At 44.7% G+C, this 25776-nt stretch overlaps 1 protein-coding gene and 1 long non-coding RNA gene across 5 annotated transcripts; both read right to left on the minus strand.

The window, feature by feature from the left end:
• Positions 1 to 1537: 1537 nt before the first annotated feature.
• LOC134485587 (uncharacterized) lies at positions 1538 to 4986 on the minus strand. Its single transcript, XR_010063723.1, has 2 exons — positions 4156 to 4986; positions 1538 to 4116 (listed from the first exon to the last, which is right to left on the minus strand). It is a non-coding gene; the product is annotated as an uncharacterized LOC134485587 (long non-coding RNA).
• A 6303-nt stretch (positions 4987 to 11289) lies between these two features.
• Cenph (centromere protein H) lies at positions 11290 to 24810 on the minus strand. Of its 4 annotated transcripts, none has more exons than NM_001399529.1 (9): positions 24641 to 24794; positions 21861 to 21916; positions 20754 to 20802; positions 20306 to 20380; positions 17471 to 17527; positions 15155 to 15218; positions 14546 to 14597; positions 13241 to 13404; positions 11290 to 11848 (listed from the first exon to the last, which is right to left on the minus strand). In NM_001399529.1, the coding sequence occupies exons 1-9, from the start codon at positions 24748 to 24750 to the stop codon at positions 11756 to 11758; spliced, it is 720 nt and encodes a 239-aa protein (NP_001386458.1). In that variant the 5' UTR covers positions 24751 to 24794; the 3' UTR covers positions 11290 to 11755. The 4 variants fall into 4 exon arrangements, with proteins under 4 accessions (NP_001386458.1, NP_001386461.1, XP_063138602.1 ...); XM_063282532.1 differs by lacking the exon at positions 24641 to 24794 and adding an exon at positions 24113 to 24551 and having other exon boundaries at positions 11308 to 11848; NM_001399532.1 differs by lacking the exon at positions 13241 to 13404.
• Between the last annotated feature and the right edge of the window lie 966 nt (positions 24811 to 25776).

Raw genomic sequence — 25776 nt, forward strand, 5'->3', positions numbered from 1 at the left:
AGCTCCGAAAAAAAAAAAAAAAAGAACCAAAAAAAAAAAAAAAAAAAAGAATGGGTCAATTTAGGCCCTGGGTTCGGTCCCCAGCTCCGAAAAAAAAAAAAAAGAAAAAAAAAAAAAAAAGAATGGGTCAATTTGCATTCTTCTACATGCTGACCTCCAGTTGAACCAGGTGTCCTTGCATTTGGAGCATCAATATTTAGGATTGAGAGTTCATCTTTGTGGATTTTTTCCTTTGATGAATATGAAGTGTCCTTCCTTATCTTTTTTAATGACTTTTGGTTGAAAGTCAATTTTTTTATTACTTTTTTTATTATTTTTATATAAGTACACTGTAGCTGTCTTCAGACACACCAGAAGAGGGTATCATATCTCATTACAGATGGTTGTGAGCCACCATGTAGTTGCTGGGAATTGAACTCAGGACCTCTGGAAGAGCAATCATTGCTCTTAACCACTGGGCCATCTCTCCAGTCCCTGAAAGCCAATTTTATTTGGTATTAGCATGGCAGCTCCAGCTTGTTTCTTCGGGCCATTTGCTTGGAAAGTTGTGTTCCAGCCATTTACTCTGAGGTAGTGTCTGTCTTTGTCTCCGAGGTGTGTTTCCTGCATGCAGCAAAATGCTGGGTCCTCTTTACATATCCAGTCTGTTAGCCTATGTCTTTTTATTGGGGAATTAAGTCCGTTGGTGTTGAGATATATTAAGGAATAGTGATTGTCGCTTCCTGTTATTTTCGTTGTTAGAGGTGGAATTATGTTTGTGTGTCTCTCTTTTGGTTTCATTGCAAGGAAATTATATTCTTGCTTTCTGTACGGTTTCTCTCCTTGTGTTGGAGTTTTCCATCTATTATCCTTTGTAGGGCTGGATTTGTAGAAAGATATTGTGTGTAAATATCGTTTTGTCATGGAATATCTTGGTTTCTCCATCTATGTTAATTGAGAGTTTTGCTGGATACAGTAACCTGCTGGCATTTGTGTTCTCTTAGGGTCTGTATGACATCTGTCCAGGATCTTCTGGCTTTCATAGTCTCTGGTGAAATGTCTGGTATAATTCTTATAGGTCTGCCTTTATATGTCACTTGACCTTTTCCCCTCACTGCTTTTAATATTCTTTCTTTGTTTTGCATTTGGTGTTTTAACTATTATGTGATGGGAGGAATTTCTCTTCTGGTCCAATCTATTCGGAGTTCTGTAGGCTTCTTGTCTGTTTATGGGCATCTCTTTCTTTAGGTTAGGGAAGTTTCCTTCTATAATTTTGTTGAATATATTTACTGGCCCTTTAAGTTGGGAGTTTTTGCTCTCTTCTATACCTATTATCCTTAGGTTGATCTTCTCATTGTGTCCTGGATTTCCTGTATGTTTTGGGCTAGGAGCTTTTTGTGTTTTACATTATCTTTGACAGTTGTGTCAATGTTTTCTATGGTATCTTCTGCCCCTGAGATTCTCTCTTCTATCTTTTGTATTTTGTTGGTGATGCTTATATCCATGACTCCTTGTCATTTACTTAGGTTTTCCAAATCCAGGGTTGTCTCCCTTTGTGCTTTCTTTCTTTCTTTCTTTTTTTTTTTTTTCTTTTTTCGGAGCTGGGGACCGAACCCAGGACCTTGCGTTTGCTAGGCAAGCGCTCTACCACTGAGCTAAATCCCCAACCCGCTTTGTGCTTTCTTTATTGTTTCTTTTTCCATTTCTAAATCCTGAATGGTTTTGTTCAATTCCTTCACCTGGTTTTGTTGTGTTCTCCTGTAATTCCTTCAGGGGATTTTTTTGTTGTTGTTGTTTCCTCTCTAAGGGCTTCTACTTGTTTACTTGTGTTTTCCTGCATTTCTCTATGGAGTTCTTTATGTCCTTCTTAAAGTCCTCCATCATTATCAAAAAATGTGATTTTAAATCTAAATCTTGCTTTTCTGGTGTGTTTGGATATCCAGTATTTTCTTTGGTGGGAGAACTGGGCTCTGATGATGCCATGTAGTCTTGGTGTCTGTTGCTTAGGTTCCTGTGCTTGCCTCTAGCCATTGGCTTGTCTCTGGTGTTTGCTTGTCCTGCTGTTTCTGAGAGTGACTTGACTCTGCTGTAGCCCTCTGTGTCAGCATTCCTGTAGAACTGTTTTCCTGGTTTCTTTCAGCCTTTTGTGAGAACAGGTGCTCTGCTCTCAAGTGTGTACGTGCTCCTGGAGACTGTCTTTCAGTTCTAGGCATGGGCAGGAATCAAAGGGTCCTACCCCTGATTGCCCCTAGGTCCTTGCACCCATCGGGCACAGTTGGCACTATGCAATTCCCTCTTGGGTCTGGCCTGTGGGCAGAGGGTATTCTCCTCTGACTTCTCAGGAGTATCTACATTTTTGAGGGTTCAGCTCTCTCCCCCACGGGATTTGGGTGCAGGGAGCTGTTTGACCAGTTTAGTTCGGTTCTGGGCATAGACCAGAACCGTGGGTACTGGCGGCTGACTGTTCCAATATTTCTGTATCCAGAGGCACTGTGCAGTTTCCCCTTGGATGTGGACAGAGGTGTGTAGAAGTGGCAGTCTGTCCTGTGGTCTCAGGATGTCTGCACTCCTGGGTGTTCAGCTCTTTTCCCAACGGGATTGGGGTGCAGAGAACAGTGGGATGGTCGACAATTGTTTCTTTAGGAATTAAACTATTCCAGGACAGCCCCTTGGCCATTGTCCTGCTTGTCTTATGTACAGTCAGTTTGATAGAAAATGAACATTCGTTGTTTTTTTTCATTCATATGTTAGGAAACACCATGACCCTTTCTGCCTAGTAGATTTTTTCCTGTGCGTTGTCTGCCTGTACCTCTGGTGGCTGTGGCAATTTGGGTCATGGCTGGCCCTTCACCTTTGCCTAGAATCTGTATGGTTTAGTGAGCCCTTTTTATCTCAGAGCTCCTTGGTTTAAGGCCTGTGTAGGAGATCCATCCATCTCAGCATCGATGTGCCACGATGAGGCTTGCAGGCCCACCTGAAGAGGAATACGCAGTGTATGAGTCTTCCCCGTGGGGGGCGGAACCATAGTCAAAGGAGACCAGGCCTGTCCAGCTCAGAAGTGGGACATGGGGCAAAGCACTATCTGGTCCTAGCACACGTAATGCCTAAAGCAGTGGCCCACATGCCCCAAGGCTTCAGGCAGAGCCCAGGACTAGGATCCTGTGTCTCCTGCATCTGGAGTCCCTGGGGTGCTGCCCTTCCACCTGGCTTTGCAGTCTTTCCAGGTGGTGCTTACTTTACTTGTTGCACCACATCGTGGGCTTATTTCTTGGCACAGTGGCTCCCGTCTTTTCACAGTTCCTGTTCCCACCCTTTTTCCCGGTCCTTCTAAAGTTGTGCTATGTAGCTTATGCTCATTTAGACCTGACTGCATCATCAGTCTTATAAGTTCTGGAATTGCTTTTTAAGGCAAGAAAATGCATAGCTTTGCTGGCATGGTGGGGCCTGTCTTTAGGTTGATGGATCTAAGTTTTAGCCCACCCTGGTTCCAGGCCAGCCAAGGGTAAACAGTAATTTACCAAAAAAAAAAAAAAAAAAAAAAAAAAAAAGTACATTCTCTCCAGTAAACCCATTTCCTTGAACTTCTGAAACATTAAAAAACAATTGAGGGCTGGCAAGATGGCTCAGCTGCTCTTCCAGAGGTCCTGAGTTCAGTTCCCAGCATCCATATGGCGGCTCACAACCATCTGTAATGGGATCTGATGCCCTCTTCTGGTGTGTCTGAAGACAGCTACAGTGTAATCATAAATAAAAAAAAGTCTTTAAAAATTTGAATATTTTAGTGATTTACTTAACATGAATGTCTGTGTTGTGAGGTACCTTCCAGAGAAGACTACTTGGACACGGGTTCAAGCCAATAGAAAGTCTTTATTAATTGGCTGGCCACCATACTAGTGAACCACCACATGGTTGCTGGGAATTGAACTCAGGACCTCGGGAAGAGCAGTCAGTGCTCTTAACCACTGAGCCATCTCTCCAGCCCTCATACTAGGTTTTTTAACCCATGGTGAGCTTTTAAGCAAAAAACAAACAAACAAAAACATATCCTGGGTTGACACACTTCAGCTAGCAGGAACAGTTGCAGAGTAACTAAAGAAGCCAAAGCATGGTCAGTACAGTCAGGGTCTCTCCTGGAACCTAAAGCATGGTCAGTACAGTCAGGGTCTCTCCTGGGACTGATGGCCTTCAGTGGATGAGGTCTGGTCTCCTTCTGGCAAGTGTCGCTGCTCCCCGCTAGGCTCCAAGGCCGAACAGTACTTCCACCATCGTATAAGCTGTGCTACTAGGATCTGGGAGCCCGTTATATCTGTGATCCACTAGTGTGCCTGGTGTCCACAGAAGTCAGAAGAGGGCATTAGGTCCTCCTGAAATTGGAGTTACACATGGCTAGGTGCTGGAAATCAAACTCAGGCTTTCTAGAAGGGCGGCCATGTTCAAACTTAACTGAACTACCTCCCTGAGCTGTCCCTGGCCTTTCTTTCTTTTTAAAGGCAGGGTGTCTGGTGGCCTAGGTTAATCTCAAACTTACAATGAAGGTGAATGAGCATGGCTTTGGTCTTCTGCTCCTCTTGAGTGCTGGGATTATAGATGTTCACCACCAAGCCTGGTTTACACGGTGCTAGGGATTGATTTGATGGCCTTGTGCATGCTATGTGGGCACTCTACCAACCAACAGATGTAAATCCCTAGCATTCTCTAGACCAGTGGTTCTCAACCTTCCTGATGATGTAACCCTTTAATACAGTTCCTCATGTTGTGTGACCCCCAACCCTAAAACTACTTTCGTTTCTTCTTTGTAACTTTGCTAGTGTTATCAATCATAATGTAAATGTAAGATATGCAGGATATCTGATATGCACCCACTGTGAAAGAGTCATGTGACCCCTGGCTTGAGAACTGATGCTCTAGGCTTTTCTTTTCTTTTTTTTTTTATTAACTTGATTATTTCTTATTTACATTTCGAGTGTTATTCCCTTTCCCAGTTTCCGGGAAAACATCCCCCTAATCCTTCCCCCTCCCCTTCTTTATGGCTGTTCCCCTCCCCATCCTCCCCCCATTGCCACCCTCCCCCCAACAATCTCGTTCACTGGGGGTTCAGTCTTAGCAGGACCAAGGGCTTCCCCTTCCACTGGTGATCTTACTAGAATATTCATTGCTACCTATGAGGTCAGAGTCCAGGGTCAGTCCATGTATAGAATTTAGTTAGTGGCTTAGTCCCTGGAAACTCTGGTTGCTTGGCATTGTTGTTCATAAGGGGTCTCGAGCTCCTTCAAGCTCTTCCAGTTCTTTCTCTGATTCCTTCAATGGGGATCCCGTTCTCAGTTCAGTGGTTTGCTGCCGGTATTCGCCTCTGTATTTGCTGTATTCTGGCTGCGTCTCTCAGGAGCGATCTACATCCGGCTCCTGTCGGCCTGCACTTCTTTGCTTCATCCATCTTGTCTAATTGGATGGCTGTATATGTATGGGCCACATGTGGGGCAGGCTCTGAATGGGTGTTCCTTCTGTCTCTGTTTTAATCTTTGCCTCTCTATTCCCTGCCAAGGGTATTCTTGTTCCCCTTTTAAAGAAGGAGTGAAGCATTCACATTTTGATCATCCGTCTTGAGTTTCATTTGTTCTAGGCATCTAGGGTAATTCAAGCATTTGGGCTAATAGCCACTTATCAATGAGTGCATACCATGTATGTCTTTCTGTGATTGGGTTACCTCACTCAGGATGATATTTTCCAGTTCCGACCATTTGCCTACGAATTTCATAAAGTCATTGTTTTTGATAGCTGAGTAATATTCCATTGTGTAGATGTACCACATTTTCTGTATCCATTCCTCTGTTGAAGGGCATCTGGGTTCTTTCCAGCTTCTGGCTATTATAAATAAGGCTGCTATGAACATAGTGGAGCACGTGTCTTTTTTATATGTTGGGGCATCTTTTGGGTATATGCCCAAGAGAGGTATAGCTGGATCCTCAGGCAGTTCAATGTCCAATTTTCTGAGGAACCTCCAGACTGATTTCCAGAATGGTTGTACCAGTCTGCAATCCCACCAACAATGGAGGAGTGTTCCTCTTTCTCCGCATCCTCGCCAGCATTTGCTGTCACCTGAGTTTTTGATCTTAGCCATTCTGACTGGTGTGAGGTGAAATCTCAGGGTTGTTTTGATTTGCATTTCCCTTATGACTAAAGATGTTGAACATTTCTTTAGGTGTTTCTCAGCCATTCGGCATTCCTCAGCTGTGAATTCTTTGTTTAGCTCTGAACCCCATTTTTTAATAGGGTTATTTGTCTCCCTGTGGTCTAACTTCTTGAGTTCTTTGTATATTTTGGATATAAGGCCTCTATCTGTTGTAGGATTGGTGAAGATCTTTTCCCAATCTCTTGGTTGCCGTTTTGTCCTAACCACAGTGTCCTTTGCCTTACAGAAGCTTTGCAGTTTTATGAGATCCCATTTGTCGATTCTTGATCTTAGAGCATAAGCCATTGGTGTTTTGTTCAGGAAATTTTTTCCAGTGCCCATGTGTTCTTCCCTAGTTTTTCTTCTATTAGTTTGAGTGTATCTGGTTTGATGTGGAGGTCCTTTATCCACTTGGACTTAAGCTTTGTACAGGGTGATAAGCATGGATCGATCTGCATTCTTCTACCAGTTGTGCTCTAGGCTTTTCAATTCCTTCTTCCATACTTGTTTTTGTCTAGCTCAGTGTTAGATAATTTCTTTGGGCTTCTGGAAGCCACCGTATCAGTATGTATGCACCGTATCAGTATGTATCAGTATATGTCATTGGCAGAATGTTAAATCTTGTATCCAAGACAGGCACCCACATAAACCACCTTTTAATACAATCCCATGGCATGGTTCTCTAAATAAAACATCCTTGAAATAGTTCTATAGGCATCTTCTGTCTCCTGTCTGTATATGTCAGCTAACTCTCACTGTGCCGTAGAGAATACCTGGGTCAGGATACAGAAGGAGTCTTGTTATCAGACTGGCCACAGGGTTGGATGGCATGTCTGATTAAGTGGCCTCCGGCCATCTGTGTACCAAAAGGAAGGATGGGGGGATGGGCACTGCCTTTTAAAGGGATAGCAGCTGTTTGGCTGAGAGTTAAGGTCTGAGAAGTCAGGTCTTCAAACCGTTGGAAACATCCACCTAGATGTTCCATTTCTGGTACAAATAGACTTTCCTGAAAAAGTCACACCATTTTTGAGGCTCTGCAGTCCTGTTGATTGGAGCCCCCATGGTTTGTGGAGAGTTGGAATGCTGTAGACCAAGAGCTAAAATTATCCGAGGCTATCTTTAGTCCTTGTGATGGTTGGCATGTGCTTGGCCCAGGGAGTGGCACTATTAGGAGGTGTGGCCTTGTTGAAGGAAGTGTGTCACCGTGGGTGTGAGCTTTAAGACCCTCATCCTAGCTTCCTGGAAGACAGTCTTCTCCTGTTTGCCTTTGGAACGAGATGTAGAGCTCTCAGCTCCTCCTGCACCAGGCCTGCCTGGATGCTGTCATGCTCCTGCCTTGATGATACTGGACTGAACCTCTGAACCTGTAAGCCAGCCCCAATTAAATGTTGTCCTTTATAAGAGTTGCCTAGCTCTTTCTCTTCTGGTCCCAGGCGCCGCGGGAGCCGCAGCTTACCGTGCAGACATGACCAAGTCCAAGAACCACACCACACACAACCAGTCCCGAATATGGCACAGAAATGACATCAAGAAACCATTCACAAAGATACAAATCTCTTAAGGGAGTTGACCCCAAGTTTCTGAGGAACATGCACTTTGCCAAGAAGCACAAGAAAGGCCTGAAGAAGATGCAGGCCAACAATGCAAAGGCAGTGAGTGCACAAGCAGAGGCCATCAGGGCCCTGGTGAAGCCTCAGGCCATCAAGCCCAAGATGCCAAAGGGCTCCAGCCACAAACTCAGCCATCTGGCTTTCATCGCTCACCCCAAGCTTGGAAGCCAAATGGCCAAGGGTCATAGGCTCTGCCAACCAAAGCCCAAGGTTCAAACCAAGGCAGAGGCCAAAACTCCAGCTAAGGCCTAGGCTTCAACTCCAGCCCAGGCCCCTGGGAAGGCCCTATAGAAAAGGCTCCTGCCAGTATGAAGACAGACGGACTGCTGTGACACACCTACCTACACACTATTGCAGATGACCAGTCCTATGTTGTTTTTACAAATAAGCTTGAGACAAGAAACAAAAAACAAAACAAAAGAAAAAAAAAAGAGTTGCCTTGATCATGGTGTCTGTTCACAGCAGTAAAACCCTAAGACAGCCCTCTTATATTTTTGGTTGTGAGCCTAGCCTTTAACAGCTGAGCCATCTCTCCAGCTGGATAGCTCTCCCATTTCTTATCTGAAATAATGTGTTTTAACTACTTGGTAAAATCTTTGGAATGCAATAATTAACTATATTAGACCACTAGCAATGACCAACCCCAAAGCTGAGCATGTCATCAGGTAGCACCCACGTTTGTGACTTTTCTTGTTGCTCTGACCAAATACCTGACAAGAAACAATCGAAATGAGGAAGGGTTTGTTGAGGGAATATAGTTCATGCTCATAAGGAAGACTTGGCAGAGGGAGTGTGAGGCACTTGGTAACATATCATCTGCAGGCAGGAACCAGAGAACTGCAGGAAGTAGGGGCAGACCATAAAACCTCGAGGCTGGTCCCAAATTCAGGTCCTCCATGAAGTTCCGTCTCCTGACAAATGCTCCAGCTTGGGCTGGAGATATGCTTCAGTGGTTGTGAGCACTGACTGCTACTATAGAGACTTGGGTTTATTTCCCAGCACCACCATGGTAGTTCACATCCACTCCTAACTCCAGTTCCAGGGGTTCTGATGACTCCTCCTGAACTTCAATGACACATACATACATGCAGGCAAAATAGTCATACATATTAAATTAAAAAGATATATTAAAATTCCACACCTTTCCAAAATAGTGCCACCAGCTGTTGGTCCATGGTTCAAATACATGAGGTCACAAAGGACATTTCACACTCAATCCACAACTGCAGAGATTTCCCATTAGCTGCCAGCCACCTGACACCCACCTAAGGTATCTGGCAATGGCACTGATTTAGGGTGTCTTTTGTCCTGTGACTACAGGTTCATGTACCGCCGTCACAGTGGAACGTGTCACAGGGCATCCTGAGTCAGTGGCCATGGTCACTCATTTGAAGGCCTTGGCTTTGCATAACATGCCACGTGAACATTCTTCAGTATCTTTGAATTGGTATTTTATTCTACCCTGAATGTGTTCTTTGGTCTTTCCCACCCAACCTACTATAGGTCCTTGACTTCATTCTTTGTCTTTTTCTCTTTTTTTCATTTTAAAATTAATGTTTATTGATTAAAAAGTCACGATTGGTGTTGAGTAGTTTAACATTTTAAAATGCTACCACGGGGGTGGCTGGCTTAAGCTGCAAGTTCCGCAGGCTAACGGGTTAACAGTGTGTGATGTCAGGGGATGGAGGATTACTGAAGAGGGAAAAGTGCAAAGTTTTGTGTCCTGCTAGTGCTAGCTGCTCACACACTAACCTGCTAGCACTGGCTGCCCTCCTCCATCAGACTGCCTACTCTAGGTGTCCTCTTCCGTCAGACTGCCTGCTCTGCTCTTGATCCTTTTTGATTGGTGGTTTGTTTTCTAGTGTGCATTCTCCCATTATCCTCGTGTATGAATTGGCCACTAGCCCCTTCTTAAACCACATCCCTTCTACTGGAGCATCTTCTCCAATAACGACACTGGAAGTGTTAGCCATTGGTGTGCCTGCTTCTGCTCTATGAATAGGGATGCAATGAATGAGGTCTGAAGCCAGGTAACAAGTTCTTACAGAGAAAACTGCCAGCAATGTAAGTCCCTGGCCTAGGTTGTCTTTAGTTTGTGTACAGATAGAGTAGTTTTCTCCTAGTGAAAACTGTCTGTGAGATTCTCATTCTGAGGCTCCCCCCAGCAGCTGACTCAGACAGACACCCACAGCCACACAGTACATAGAGTTTGGGGACTCGTATGGAAGAATAGGAGGAAGGACTGTGGCTCCTAAGGGGATGAGAACTCCACAGGAGGACCAGCAGAGTCAGCTAACCTGGACCCAGGCCTCCCTGCTCACATGTAGCAGATGTGGACCCACCATATGGGTCCCGAACAACTGGAATGGGGGCTCTCCCAAAAGCAATTGCCTGTCTGTGGGATATGGTCTACTAGCTGGGCTGCCTTGTCTGGCCTCAGTGGGAGAAGAATCACTTTATTTTTATTTTTGAGAGAGGGTCTCACTATATAATCCCAACTTGCTGGACTATTACCTAGATATGCAGACCAGGTCAGCCTCAAATTCAGAGAACTACCCCGCAATAAAAACTTAAAAGGAAAAGTCCATTTTTCTTACATGCTTCAGAAACTTAGAATTCCTCTACTGTAGAAAAAGTCCATTTTCTGGGGCTAGAGAGATGCCTCAGTACTTAAGAGCACTGACTGCTCTCACGGAGGATTTAGGTCTCGTTACCAGCACATGACAGCTCACAGCTGGCTGAAGCTACCGTTCCAGGGGATCTGACACCCTCTTTTGGGCTCTGTAGCCTGTTGCATACACATGGAATATACAAACACGCATGCGCCCATGCGCGTGCGCACGCGCGTGCACACACACACACACACACACTTTTTTTTTCAAAATGATTTCTGAGTAGTCCTGGCTATTCTGAACTTGCTCTGTAGATCAGACTGCCTCTGCCTCTAGTGCTGGGATCAAAGGTGTGCACCACAACTGCCCATGAAATAAAAGTTTTTTAAAAAACTATAAGAAGTCTATTCTGTGACTGGTGCTTGGCCCACCTCCCCTAAGCAGTGTTCATTTTGCTTGTGTAGTTCTCATGTGGTGGCCTTTTGCCAGAAGTCCCTGCCTGGCATATGTCACACTGTAGCTCCTCTCTCAGCTCAAGTCCTAAGTGACCATACAAGCTCACAAAGACAGAAATATAGACGTCTTTCATGAGCTACTGTGACTGGGGTTCTTATTTCTCTTTTATAGACTCCATTTTCTGTTTTTGGATATCTTATGAGTGGTACTTGGAGGGAAATTTTTAATTTTTAAAAGTTTTTTTTTTTAATATTTATGTGTGTTTTGCTGCATGTATGTGTGTGCTCCACATGCATGCCTGGTGCCTGGTTGTGGCCAGAAGAGGGTGTCAGATTCCCTGAAACTGGAGTTACTGACGGTTGTAAGCAGCCCTGTGGGTGCTGGGAACTGAACCTGGGTCCTATGGAAGAGTAGTCAGTGTTCTTAACTACTGAGCCACCTCTCTAGTCCTGTAAGTTTTCTCTTTTAGTTAATAAGACAGTAATGTTTATTCTTTTTATTCCTTAACTTATAAAAGTAAAATGCATGCTAAATAGAGAAGGAGAAAAAAGTAAGAACCTTACTTCACAAACACAACGTTACCCTTCGGACGCTGTTCTAATTTTTGGCTGACAAGCCAGTGTGCACAGATGCATAAGCATATTCTGAGGGACAGCCAGGAAAACGTCTGCAAAGATGTGCACATTCAGTGGTGGCATGAGCAGGGGCCTCTTTCCAAGGCCTCGACGTTCACACTCCTGCAGAGTATGCCAGTCACTTTACTGAGCACATTTAAAACAAAAGATTCCGTGCCATAGCATCAACTCGAAATCCAAACACTGAAGCAGAGAAAGGTTCTAAAAACACTATTTACATTTCCCATGAACTCTGATCCTGGAATGACAGATTGGCCACAAAACCCATTTTAAAATGCCAAGGTGAGAGTCTTATTACAGTGTAGTGAGATTCTTCTCCAGCTGCAGCACAAGCTCTCTGAGTGTAGGATCCTCTGCCCAGTTGGTTTTACTCCCCAAAATAAGGCCCTGTAATTAAAAAGAAATTCTAAGCACTTAATTTCACAAGACTTTGACTTTTTTTTTTTTTTTTTTTTGGTTCCTGTGTAGCCTAGGCTTGCCCTGAACTTGCTGTGCACCAACTCTGCAGCTGAGGATAGCCCTGGACTTCAGATCTTCCCGCCCTACGTACTCCAGTGCTGGGATTACGAGGTCTGCCACTGTGGACAGTTCACGTGGGCTGAGGTCACAGCCAGGGACTCGTGCCTGCCACATGAACACTATCGACTGAGCTGTGTCCCAGCTTGCACTGCCATCATCTGATACTTACTGAACACTATGATCCCGAGGAAAGAGTGCTCCACTCTCAGTTCCCTACTGTTCACCGATAGCTTCTATTCATTAAGACTGCACTGCTACCCCAGACTGCAGGAAAGCGCTGCTGCCTGAGGTCAGGGCTAGCCTTGCGGTGCTCCTTTGCGTGCTCATCCATTCATGGTGAAGCAGTAACTTAATCATAACTAATAAGTTTTCTTTTTGTAATTTCATGGGCACATGGGCACTGGTGTTCTGCCTGCTTGTAAGTCTGGGTGAGGGTGTTGCGTTCTTGCCTTCCAGTTGGTGCTGGGAATTAAACCTGGGCCTTTTTTTTTTTTTTTAAGATTTATTTATTACTTATAAGTACACTGTAGCTGACTTCAGACACACCAGAAGAGGGCACCAGATCCCATTACAGACGGTTATGAATGAGCCACCATGTGGGTGCTGGGAACTGAACTCAGGACCTCTGGAAGAGCAGTCAGTGCTCTTAACTGCTGAGCCATCTCTCCAGTCCATGAACCCGGGTCCTTAAGAAGAGCAATCAGAGCTCCCAACACTGAGCCAGTGTTTATTTTCAAAAGAGATGAAAAGGATCATGCTTAATGGAAATTTTGGTCATACTTTGATAAAAGTGGCTCACTACAATATTTAGACAGATTTTAGAGAATAAGTATTATGCTGTTATGTACAAAAATAAAGGCACAGGCAGGCAGATCTCTAAGGCCAGCTGGACTATACAGAAAAATCCAGAGAAATTGTTGTTTTCTGTCTTTTTAAAGTTAATTTTATATGTATGGTTTTTTCATCTACATGCCTTTTGCTCACCAGGCCTATCGCTGTGGGAATCTAGAAGAGGTCAGGTCCCCTGGGCCTACAGTTACATGCAGAGTTGTGAACTGCAATGCTGGTACTGAGAACTGAACCTGGGTCCTCTGGAGTACCCAGCGCTCCCAACCACCAAACCAACTCTCCAGCCTGTTTCTGTTTTGAGGCAGGGTCTCATGTAACTCAAGCTAGCCTTAAACTCCTTCCCCAAGGGTTCTGATTATACGTATGTGCTACCATGCCCAGCAACCACTTTTCTTAATTTATAAGCGTCACCTGGAATGCATGTTGAATGACAGTAGTGATCTTTATCTCCAACTGTAGCTTGTCTTTCATGGCCTTTACCACTTCAGAATTCTCCATCTTGTCCACATCCTCTTTCTGTTTGTTCCTCTCTGTTTGTATTTCTAAAAGCTTACTTCTTGAAGCTTGTTTTAGTTCTGTTAGGTTAAAGACAAAACAAAGATATGTGTGTCTGTGTATATGGCCTTTTTCCCCCTTAAAGATAGATCTCTCTAAGTAGCCCTAGCTAGCCTGGAGTTCAGACTTACCAACCTCAAGACATGTGCAACTTTACAAATTTGGGACCATGCACCAGAGACTATAAAACAAAATATTTCCTGGTTATTCTACTCGTGAAGTTATTTACTTTGATGTTTCTGATTTTTTTTTTTTTGAGACAGAGTCTTATGTAGCTCAAGTTAGCCTTAAATTCCTGATCCTCGGGGTTGGAGATGGCTTATTAGTTAGGAGCACTGGCTACTCTTCCGGTCCTGAGTTCAATTCCCCGCATCTACATGATGGCTCATGACCATCTGTAATGAGATCAAATGCCGTCTTCTGGCATGCAGATGTACATACAGCAGAGTAATCACATACATTAAAAATATTCCGATCCTTCTTTCTCTCTTTCAAGTATTGGGATTACATGTGTGTATGCCACAATGTCCAGTCCAAATGTACAGCCCCTTCCTTGTATGTTGGGTAAACTCTACTAAGTTACATCTCCAGTCCTTGGTTCTTATAAACGTTTAGTCACTTTCAGTGTTATAGTCACCGGAAGAATATCCCTTGGGGGATTTGTGCTTTTCTTCTTGTTTCTTTTGTGTAGCCCTGGTTGCCCTGGGACTTGCACTGTAAACCAGGTTGGCCTTGAACTAGGGCATTTGCCTGCCTTGTCTCCTGAGTACTGGGGGCAAAGGTGTGCGTCACCACTCCCTGGCATGGGGGCTGCTTTTCTAATCCCAGTATCTTTATTATTAGGTATCTATCTGTTTTCCCACATAGATATATTCTCGCAGTTTTCTTATAAAAGAGCAGTATGGATCCCCACAGTTTTCACAATCTACAGGTGAAATGGTTTATCGAGAATCCTTGACTTAGTGCATTTGTGAGGACTTCAATCTAGTGAATGAGACAATCTATACATTTAATCAGTCCAGAGTCAGCCCGTGGCCTCCAAACCACGGAACATAAACTCCCAGCCCTATATGTAGTGACTGTTTCAGGGCTCTGAGGGTGGGATGGCACTGCGCACACAAACATACAATTGTAAGAAAAACATGAACATATTCTACATACGTAGTCTCTTCTTTCTGACATCAAGCAGCTTTTTCTCCAGTTCCTTAGACTCCTGTTATTAAAATGCAGATTAAAGGATGTCGCTCAATGGTAGATTTATAATACTTACGTCACTGAGTTGCAGACCGTCAAATCTTCTTAGGCTCCAATTTCCCTTCTCTTTGTTTCTGTCTGTGTGGTTTTTATTTTGGAAAGTCTACTATGTAGCTGGCAGTGAACTTTGCACGTTGGGATTAGAGGCAAAGGTGTGTTCCACCACACCCGGCTATCTTGTTAAGATGGTGTCTTAAATAGCCCAGGCTAGCTTCAACCCACTTCGGAACCAAGAACGACTAAACTCCCGGATCCCGTCTACGCCTCCTGAGTGCCTGGACCACAGGTACAGCAACACCTGGTCTAGAGCTGGCTGTTTACTCCGTTTCCACAAAGGACGGAGACAGCCACTTACATTATGTTGTTATTTGTAACCTTGGTAAAAAATAAGGTCTATGATAAAACAACTGAGGGCATCGATCTGCAGTCGCCCAGTCCCACCAGACACCTCAATCCTGTGCAACAGCTCTTGGCAAGATGGCAGCAAGATGGCGTAAGCAGCGGGCACCAGCTTACCTCCTGGGACTTCATTATTAACTTCTGTAGCTGCATCACGTGCTTCATGTCATCAGTGAGCAGACTGCAAAGGACAGACACGCCGTTACAGTGGAGTTGTAACTCCAGTCCCAGGGTCTGATGTCCTCTGGCCTCTGCGGGCACGTCATGAACACAGTAGACTTGCCTGTACACACCCATGAGCATCCATCCATGCAAAGTAATAAAGCACCCAGTAAATCTCGGAAACCTCGGGGCTGGGGAGACTGCTTAGCTGGCAGTGCCTGCCTAGAATGAACATTTGGACCATGCTCTAGTCTAATCCCCAACTGCATAAGCTGGGCATAGTGGCACAAGTCACAGATCCCTCTCAGGAAGGTGAGGCGGGAGGACTGAGTTTGATGCCACCCTGTCCCACATAACTAGTTCAAGCACATCCCAGGCTACATGGAAAGACCCTGTCTCAAAATAAAAAAACATAACAAAACAACAACAACAACAATCAGCCAAAATTTACTAACTTGAGTTCAGCAGGTCAGGCCTGCCGCTCAGGGCTTCGCTAGAGCCAGGGACTGCTCAAGTGACTGCTGTACTGCTTACGCTGGGTTCTGGCTTGCTTACACAGGAATGTGAGGCACTGCCACTTCAGGAGCTGGAGATGTCCACACCAGTGACGACCCATTCAAGTTATTCAAAACACACCACAGACACTGCTTGGCCTGTCTGAGCTCTTTGCTCTCAGGAGGGACTCATATATATGGTGAGTCTATCTTGAACTTTGCTCCTTTAACATGAAACTGCGTTTTAGAAGATTATTTTATTTGTATGGGTGTTTTACTTGCATGGATGTAAGTGCATCGAATGTGTGCAGAGGCCAGAAAAGAACATCAGGTCCCCTGAAATAGGTGTTACAGACAGTTGTAAGCAACCAGATGGGTGCTAGGGATTGAGCCCGGGTCCTATGGAAGAGCAGCAGTGATCTTAACTGCTGAGCCACCTCTCCAGCATCACCACGGAACTGCCTGAAGGTTTAGTGAGAAGGCTGAGTAAGCAAAGGTACCTGCTGCCAAGCCTAATGACCCAAGTCCCATCCCTGGGACCTGAATAGGGTAGAGAAATGACTCCTGTGAATATCTACCTACCCCTACACAAAAGGTATGTTTAAAAACGTTTGCTTTTAATTTTTTTGAGACAGGTGACCTCAAAGTCCCAGAGATCTGCCTCCTCTGCCTCCCTAGGGATCAAGGCATGTACTGTCACCTGACCTAAGAACTTCAGAGTTCAGGATCTGTAATCTGAGCCAGCAGTAATATCAAGGGATTACAAATCAGCCCGAATGAGGACACCACGATGGGAGAGGTGCCCAGATCCATCTCAGAGCTTGTCTGGTGCTGATGGGAGAGGATAATATATCACAAGATTTTTAGAGTTTTGGGAAGAGAGATCACAGGTGTGGCCGGAGGTAGGACTCTTATTCCCAGCGCTTTTACTTATACTACCTGACAAAGTCTGTAAGCAGAACCAGCACCTACCTTCCTTCCTTCGATTCCTTCCCATCTTTTTCATACTGGGACTGACCTCACATGCCATACATCTCACTGAGTTACAGCTGCATCCCCAGACCTTTCCTTTTCTTTTTTAACTTTTCATCTGAGCTGGAGAGATGGCTCAGTCATTAAGAGCACTGACTGCTCTTCCAGAAGCCTCGAGTTCAATTCCCAGCAACCACATAGTGGCTCACAACCATCTGTAATGGGATCCAATGCCCTCTTATGGTGTGTCTGAAGACAGCTACAGTGTATATAAAATAAATAAATTAAAAAAAAAAAACAAAAACAAAAAACCAAACTTTTCATTTAGTCACAGGCTCTTTTTAAGTGGTTTAGGCTATCCTTGAACTCACTCTGTAGCCCAGGCAGGTAAAACAAGCTCATTTCTACCAATGAAAAGCCAAGGGGTGCCCTTCTATTTCATTAAGTTATTACTGGAGGATCTGAGTTCAATTCCCAGGGCCAGTATGGCAGGAGAAACGAACTCCTTCAAGCTGTCCTGACACACACACACACACACACACACACTCTCGCGCACTTTTTTATTTAAAGTTTTATGAGACAGCATGTTTCTTTCTACAGAACCCTGGCTGTCTTGGCATTCACTATACCCACCAGGAGGGCTTTGAACTCAGAACTCTGCCTTCCTCTGCCTCCCAGTTCTGGGATTAAAGGCGTCCCCACCACCCTTGGGCCATGACAAGCTTTACAGGAGTCACGTCTGAAGTCAGCTTGCATGCATCCCTTACTGTTCCTATTGTTACAAATCCAGGAGAAACAGTCATACCTACTCTCAGGGCCCATGTTCTCCAAGTTATTCTGAAGGGCAGCTGAAAGTTTCATCCTAAAGAAAGAAAAGGTTCATTTCCCTTCAGATATACACAAAACAGTGTTTTAAAAACACGGTATGAGAAATACACTTTTTTATTGGATTTTTTTTTTATTTACACTTCAAATGTTATCCCCTTTCCCATCCATAAACCCCGAGAAACACACTTTTTAAGAAGTCTATTTTTAGGGGTTGGGGATTTAGCTCAGTGGTAGAGCGCTTGCCTAGCAAGCACAAGGCCCTGGGTTCGGTCCCCAGCTCCGAAAAAAAAAGTATATTTTTATTACTATGTATTTATGAGTAATGTATATATCTGCATGTGGGCGAGAAGGACAAGGGTGTGAGAGCCACTGGAGCTGGAGTTACAGGCAGCAGTGAGCTGCCAGACTGGGCTTGAACTCAGCTCCTCCATAAGAGAGTATGAGCTCTTGGCCAGAGATCACTCCAACCCCAGGAAATACTCTACATAAGAAACAAAAAAGAACAGGGAAGAGGCTGTGGCCTGTGGCTGTGTGTGGCCAGGCTGAGGCGTGGACTGGAATCTATCCTCAGCTATTCACTGTGGTAGAGTTGGGGAACAGCGAGGCCTTACAGACCTCAGCACGGGCCTGCCGAGGATGCCAGCAACACAGACGGAAGTTTTACATCTTTCCCCCTAAGATTCTGGAAGGTGTCATGTAGCCTAGGCTAGCCTCAAACTCTTCTGTAGCTGAGGATGACCCTGAATTTCTGTCCTCCTGCCTCTACCTCTATCCACGTACGTACTTTCCCGTGAACTGCTGAAGCACAGTACTTTAAGCAGGCACAGTGTGCTTGTGCAAGGCACTGGGCTGTCTCTGACACACACAGAAACACAAGGAACAGGTAGGCACAGTGGGTATACGCCTATAGCTCCTGCCATTCCCGAGTCTGAGGCAGGAGGAGCTAGAGTTGGAGGACGAGCAGAATTGGACAATTAAGTCTACAGTAGTAGCAGAGTTATTTCTTGCTTTCCTCTCTATATAACTAGTTAAGATAGCTTTAATTACTACGTTCTTTTGTGTGTATATATGTACATGTGTGTACATACGTGTATATGTGAATGCGTGTGTGTGTGTGCGCGCACGCGCACTCACTTGTGCACATGTCAGAATGTGTAGGTGAAGAGGATACAGAAAAACCTGTGGGAGCTGGTTCTCTGTCAACCACGTTGGTTCTACGGATCAAGCTCAGGTCATCAGATATGTTATCCAGTACCTTCACCTGCCAGACCACCTCCCCAGGCTGCTTCAGTTGGTTTTTAAATGAATATAAAAATTAAATTTAGAACTTAAGGTAATCTGAAAAGGTCAAACCCACAAGGTAGGAATTCTAAGAGTCGTTCATTTGAGGTTATGAAATCACAACCTTTAACGGTCATGCTTGTCTGTTAATAAGCATCATTCACCATAGACACACTCTAAGCTATTCATTGTCTGCAGTTTCATCACCATGAGAATACTGTACAGGGTACACAAAGGAAGGTGGCCACAGCGTCACGAGGCGATAGAATTTGATAGCGCCACTTTCATATATGTAGCTTGTCATTGAAGAAAATTCCTGCACAGTGCATGGACACCAGTACTTACAGAGCTTATGATATTGTATTTGTATTCACACGTCTGTTCAAATACACCTGAAAATACCAACGTAGAACTAGACATACTCAGTATGCCCGCCATCTCAGAACTTGGGAGGAGCAAGGAAGCTCCATGAACTCCAGGCCTAGGCCCTTATCTCTAAACAAAGCACAGCACAGCACAGCACAGCACAGATCACAACACAACACAAAACAGCACAAAACACAACACAAAACAGCACAAAACACAACACAAAACAGCACAAAACACAACACAAAACAGCACAAAACATAACACAAGATCCAAGTGCAAAGCCAGTAACTAAAAACCTTTTAAAGTTCCTAACAAGGGAAGTGGCTTCTCCGGTCGTCCCAGAACCTGGGTGGCTGAGGCAGGAGCTTTAGGTCAATCTGAACCACATACCAATTTCTAGGCATCTGGCCATCAAGCCAAACCAAACCAACTTTATGACAACTCTTCTAAGTATCAACAGTTACTGAAACAAACTTATCTGTTGCACTTTTAAATGCTGATGTGTTAGAAACTTGTCCATGAGCTTCATGAAGGGTCCTTAGCACCTCTCTTACAGACCTTCCTCAAAGGAAGATGCTAATGAGTAATGCAACTTCTCTCCAAGACTCTGGAACACTGCCTAACCATCTTTTCTTTTTTCTTTCTTTTTTTTTTTTTTTTTGGTTCTTTTTTTTGGAGCTGGGGACCGAACCCAGGGCCTTGCGCTTCCTAGGCAAGCGCTCTACCACTGAGCTAAATCCCCAACCCCCTAACCATCTTTTCTTGTTCTCCCTCTTTCCTTTTCTTGCCACTCCTCTTTTTGGAGACAGGGTCTCACTACTTAGACATAGCAGTCCTGGAACTTGCTATGTAGACCAGGCTGACCTTGGACTCAAAAAGATCTCCGTGCCTTTGTATTCAGAGTGCTGGGAGTAAAGATATGGCACAGCAACCACTCCCAGCTCCCCCCCACCCCCGCACCCCATTTAACACAGGTTTTCCCTGTATAGCTAGGGCTGGCTTTGGCCCCCCAGCTTCAGCCTTGTGAGTGCTGGGGTCATAGCCTTTTGTCACTGTGCTTGGCTTCTAATCATCCTTTAATTCAGCTTAGTTTAAACCCTTCACCTCCGACCTTCCCTCAGGCTTGCACCCATCCCGATGTTAATACTAAAGTAAAAATTACCTGCTCAGTGCGAGACTTTTCACTTCAAAATTACTTTTTACATCTTCTATTTCATTCTCCAGGTCTTCAATTTTACTATTAAAGAAACATGAACGAACTTCAGCAATGTCAAAGTGGTTACTGAACTGTGTACAAAGTAACCCTTGGGGAGGAAGTTGAACACCTTTATTAGAACAGAAGAAAACGAGGGCCCACCACACAGGAGCCTGTCTACAGGGCTGGGGAGCTGAGCTTCCTCACTAAGCGTCTAGACCATGTAAGGCATACCACACAGCAAAGAAGCCACCACCCCCTAGCACCAAATACTACTCCACTGCAAATCTCCAAGCTCCCAACTTAGGCCTGACTTATTTAGAATCCTAAAGGAAAAGAAAGACAGCCCCAAGACACGGCTCATATAACTAAATCTTAGTAAAAGCCACAAATAAAAGATTAAAATATGACATACACTTCAATTTGTTTTTCTTGCATGATCTGTTCTGGAGTTTTTTCTTCATCTACAAGTAAAAAAGTTTTTTTTTAAGTCAGTAACAGTTTTATTAAATATTTGTGTGCGTGTGTGCGCTCATGTGCGCACGAGTGTGTGAGTGTGTATGCATATCGGGAACCACATGTGGCGGTCACAGGACAATTTGTCAGGCCAGTTCTCTCTTCTAGAATCAGTGTGCTCTAGGCACTGAACTCAGGGCACCAGGCTGTAGGCACCTACCTGAAACAGCTGTGCAGTCTTGTTGCCACCCTACCACACTTCATAATTATCGTGCACATCTGTTTACCTGTTTTGCTATACAGAATGCACACAAACAACTTTTTTTTTTCCTCCAGATGGGGTCTCACTGTATAGTTCTGGCTAGCTTGAAACTCAATATGGAAATCAGGCTGGCCTCAAACTTAGTGGAGATCGGACTCTGTTTACCTCTCCAGTGCGGAAATTAAAGGCATGAGTCACCATGCCCGAGAAAAACCACTTCTTGTAAAGCTGATTTTCTTTCCCAAGAATACCGTTGTAATGGTTTGTATATGCTCAGCCCAGGGAACGGCACTATTATGAGGTGTGGCCCTATTGGAGTAGGTGTGGGTATGGGCTATAAGACACTCATCCTAGCTGTCTGGAAGTCAGTCTTCCACTAGCCGCCTTCAAATGAAGATGTAGACCTCTCAGCTCCTCCTGCACCATGCCTGCCTGAATGTTGCCATGCTCCTGCTTTGATGATAGTGGACTGAACCTCTGTACCTATAAGCCAGCCCCACATATATGTTGTCCTTTATAATAGTTGCCTTGGTCATGGTGTCTGTTCACAGCAGTAGAACAGACTCAGAGAACCATTCACCTAGGGGCTGGAGATGGCTCAGGGGTTAGCGGTTGTAAAACACCCAGATGATAGCTCATAACCTCTTTGACTCCAGTTCCAGGGAGTCAAATATAATATACTCTTTGGCTTCATGAGTACAGACAAGCAGCAGGCCAAGCACATACACATGAAATAAAAAGTGTTTAAAACGAAGAGCATTCATCAGCAAACTTGCAAAGCCGATCTGAAACTGAGAGACTTACTTGCGTCGATCACGGACTTATACTCCAAGAGCTGTTGTTTTGTCTGTGCTCTCAGTCTGAGAACAGAGAAAGGGCAGACAGGAAAAGTATTTATGGACGGTGGCTACAATCATCATTCAATACGTGAAATAAAAGAAATAATTCTTACACATTCATCAGCCAGATCGAAATGTGGTTAATGAGGACATCTCCACGGGGGTAGCACAAAGTGATGATGCCCCCAAACTCTCCCAGCTTTACACACACATTGTAATGCTTTCAGGAGGGAATGGAAAGATGGCTGGGCCATTGAGAGCGTACTGCTCTTGTAAGGGGACTTTGGCTCCCAGCACTAAAAATAGCCGTTCACAATCATCTGTTAACTCCAGCTCCAGGAGGAATTTGTCTTCTCTCTCCTCCAAGGGCATACCCTTGCATGTACACAGACACAGACAGACAGACAGACAGTCTGACCGATCCCCCACTAAGGATAATGAAAATACTTTTTATTTAAGACAGGGTTTCTCTATGTAGCCCCGACTGGTCTGGAACTCACTCTGTAGATCAGGCTAGCCTCAAACAAATAGATATCTTTCTACTCCTGCCTCCTGAGTCCTGGGGTTTTAAGGCATGCACCTCTCCTACCCAGCGTCAAAAATACATCTTAAAAAATTAAAAATGGTAAAATATTAACAAACATTTCAGTAAATATGAAAAAAATTTTTTAAAAAATCTGTGACCAGCTAAGTAATTAATGTTTGGTAGTTTGTTTTCTTCAGTTCTATTATTCCTAATCCAAAATCAAACGTAAATATAGAAAGAAGTTGGGAAAGATGGTACAGCTTCTAGTGTTTGTTACGTAGTCCTGAGTTTGTCTTTGGAGACCCATATGGACAGCTAAGAAACACCTGACAGATTATGAAAGCTTACACAAAATCAAGTTCTTTTTTTTTTTTTCAAGATAGGGTTTCACTATGCAGCCCTGGCAGGTAGGTTTAGTGACAGCCCCTGCTCCACTTGTTTGGGCGACCCACATGAAGACCACGCTCCTCATCTACTACATATATATGAGCAGGGGCCTAGGTCTAGCCTGATCTTCCTATCTGGTTGGTGATTCAGCCTCCAGGAGCCACCAAGGGTCCAGGTTAGTTGATTCTGTTGATCCTCCTGACCAGGCTGGCCCTGAACTCGAGATCCTCCTGCCTCTGCCTCCTAAGTGACAGAATTAAAGGGAGTGCACCACCACTGTCTGGCTATCACGTTCTTTCAATGACACAATTCCAAATGAAAACAACAACTTAACACTCTGGGCTAGCCATCCTGGTCACTGGGAAGGCTGAGGAAGGACAGAAAGGTCAGTGAAGGCCTGCCAGGACTTCACAGTAAGTTCGGAAACCAGTCTTGGCAACTTATCAAATTCAAGATCAAGATAAAAAGTCAAAAAGGGGGCTGGAGAGATGGCTCAGCGGTTAAGAGCACCCGACTGCTCTTTCAGAGGTCATGAGTTCAATTCCCAGCAACCACATGGTGGCTCACAACCATCTGTAAAGAGATCCGATGCCCTCTTCTGGTGTATCTGAAGACAGCTACAGTGTACTTATATATAATAAATAAATAAATCTTTAAAAAAAAAAAAAAGTCAAAAAGGGCTGTTACATGCTGTGTGAAAAGGCACTCAGTCTTAAGAGTGCTCGACTTAGATGGTTGAGCCCTAGATTCAATCATTACTACTGCCAAAACCAATCCCCTTCCTTGACAAGTTATTACAGATTACAGGAGAATTGGAGATTCTCGGCTTTGTTCTTCGGCTGAAATGGGATGAAGTTGTCGTGTTTATAGATAAACATGTCTGTGTATGGCTGGCATGGTTCTTAATGACTATAATTCTAGCACCCTGAAGGCAAAAGCCGGAGGATTGCTACAAGTTCAAGGTTAGCCTGACACACATAGTTATAGCCTACCAGGGTTACACAACAAGACCCTGTCTCGAAAATTCAAAACAAGTCTCTTTGTTATGAGTTTTAAAGGTCTTCAAAACAAACAAGCAAACAAACAAACAAACAAACTGTTTTTTTTTTTTTCCTGCAAAGAACCAGAGAGCAAATAATTTAGGATTTGGGAGTCATATAGTCTGTTTTAACTATTTAACTCTGCCCTGTAGCAGAAGTACCTGTGTCCCAGTAAACTTTATGAACACTAACATTTGTAATTCATGTATTACAAAATATTTTTGGTTCCTATCCCTATTTAAATACGGAAAAACTATGCTGTACCTGAGCTGTATGGCGCTTACTAAGCATACACCAGACGCTCCATTTCTTAGCTGGAAGAATTCACCACAGGCAGTAGAGCAGATTTGGTCCAGGCCTTAGACTTTGGTGTTCCTTGACACCAAATTTTCCCTAAAAATTGCTGACTGGAGAGCATCATTGTCCTAGCAGAATGATAAACAAAGGAAGCTTCTAGACAGCAAAGGATCTTAGTCCTAAAGGTGGGATGTGTTCCCTCTCCCTCCTGTAACTTGCCCGCCGGGACCACAGTGGTAAGACAGGATGGAGGACAGACAGGTCGCAAGCCTGGCTAGGGAAGGGGCAATGCGCTGCGCACTCCCACAGAATGTCCCACCTCAGCCCACTAGCCTGTCTGCGCCGAGAGTATCCTTTGCGGCTCTCGTCCCCACTGACTGGCCTAAGGCGGTTAAACTGATGGTGCCGCAAGGCTTGGGGCCAAAGAGTCAGCCAGTTAGACTGAATTCGAACCCAAGGCCTCCCAGAGTGAGGGCGGATGCCCGCCGGGAGCACCTGAGCAGCAGGCTGATGCGGTCCATGATCCGCTCCTCCGAGGCCTGCGGACCCCGCTCCTCTCCGCAGGCCTCAGCCCCGGCCACAGGCCTCTCCCGCAGCGGCTCCATCGCAGAGGAGAAACACCGCAGCAGTTCTTCCCGCCACGAAATTGACTCCCGGAAGTACCTACCCTCTCCGTCCCGCCCCTTCCTCCCAGAGTCCCACCTTCTTCTCACGGGCAGCGGGTTGCCGTAGTTACCGCGCTGCGTTCCTTTTCTAGGCTTCTAGTTAGGACTTTTGACCAACACACGCGAGCGAATCCAAGCCTTTGGGTAGGGATGGATATATGGAAATATGCTCAGTGGTTGAACGCTTACCTAGTATGCCTAGTGCCTTGGGGTCGACCCAGCACCGAGCCAAGGGCGGTAATTGGAGAAAATTTAGGCTATAACTTAAGCTATATCTTTATAGAGTGGCCCGCAACGGGAAAAGCTCTGGCTTAAACAGATGTCAACAGTCTCCTGGTTACTGTTAATTGTCCCTTTTTACTACACTCTGGGTCAGGGTATGGAGGACAGGTTTGCTCTGCTGGGTGGGATATGTGAACCGTGTTGACGCAGGTGGCGGCACAGGCCAGAGGGCATCAAATTCCCTCCAGAACTGGAGTTACAGGCAGTTGTAAGCCACTTGATATGGGGGCCACGAATGGAACCTGAGTCCTCCAAAAGAACCAGTGTTAACTACTGAACCATCTCTCTAGCTTCTGCTCTAATTTTTTGAAATTGACTCTCATGCAGCCCAAGCTGATCTTGATCTACCAATCCCTTCAACTTCCAAATGCTGAGAATCATGGGACTCTTGCAGAATTGTATTAACTTTCTTGATGTTCTGGGAACAAACCTAGGGTCTCTTATTGATCTACATCCTTTTTTTCTTTTCTTTTCTTTCTTTTTTTTTTTTTTTTTTTTTTTTTTTTTTTTTTTTTTTGGAGCTGGGGACTGAACCCAGGGCCTTGCGCTTGCTAGGCAAGTGCTCTACCACTGAGCCAAATCCCCAACCCCTATTGATCTACATCCTTAGTCCCTATTACAGTTCCTGAGGTCCATAACCTCCAGTTTCATGAAGAAATGAATACCTCAACCAGGAGGCAGTGC

This window comes from Rattus norvegicus, chromosome 2 (assembly GCF_036323735.1).
Source record: "Rattus norvegicus strain BN/NHsdMcwi chromosome 2, GRCr8, whole genome shotgun sequence".
Classification (NCBI taxonomy): domain Eukaryota; kingdom Metazoa; phylum Chordata; class Mammalia; order Rodentia; family Muridae; genus Rattus; species Rattus norvegicus.

Bases quoted from the DNA above. Each gene is read 5' to 3' on its own strand.
- Cenph (NM_001399529.1), bottom strand. From the start codon at position 24,750: ATGGAGCCGCTGCGGGAGAGGCCTGTGGCCGGGGCTGAGGCCTGCGGA. The intron at 20,803-21,860 runs GTAAGTCTCTCA...TTTTACTTGTAG, and splicing joins TAAGTCCGTGATCGACGCAA to ATGAAGAAAAAACTCCAGAA. The intron at 17,528-20,305 runs GTAATTTTTACT...TTCTTTCTTTAG, and splicing joins AAAAGTCTCGCACTGAGCAG to GATGAAACTTTCAGCTGCCC.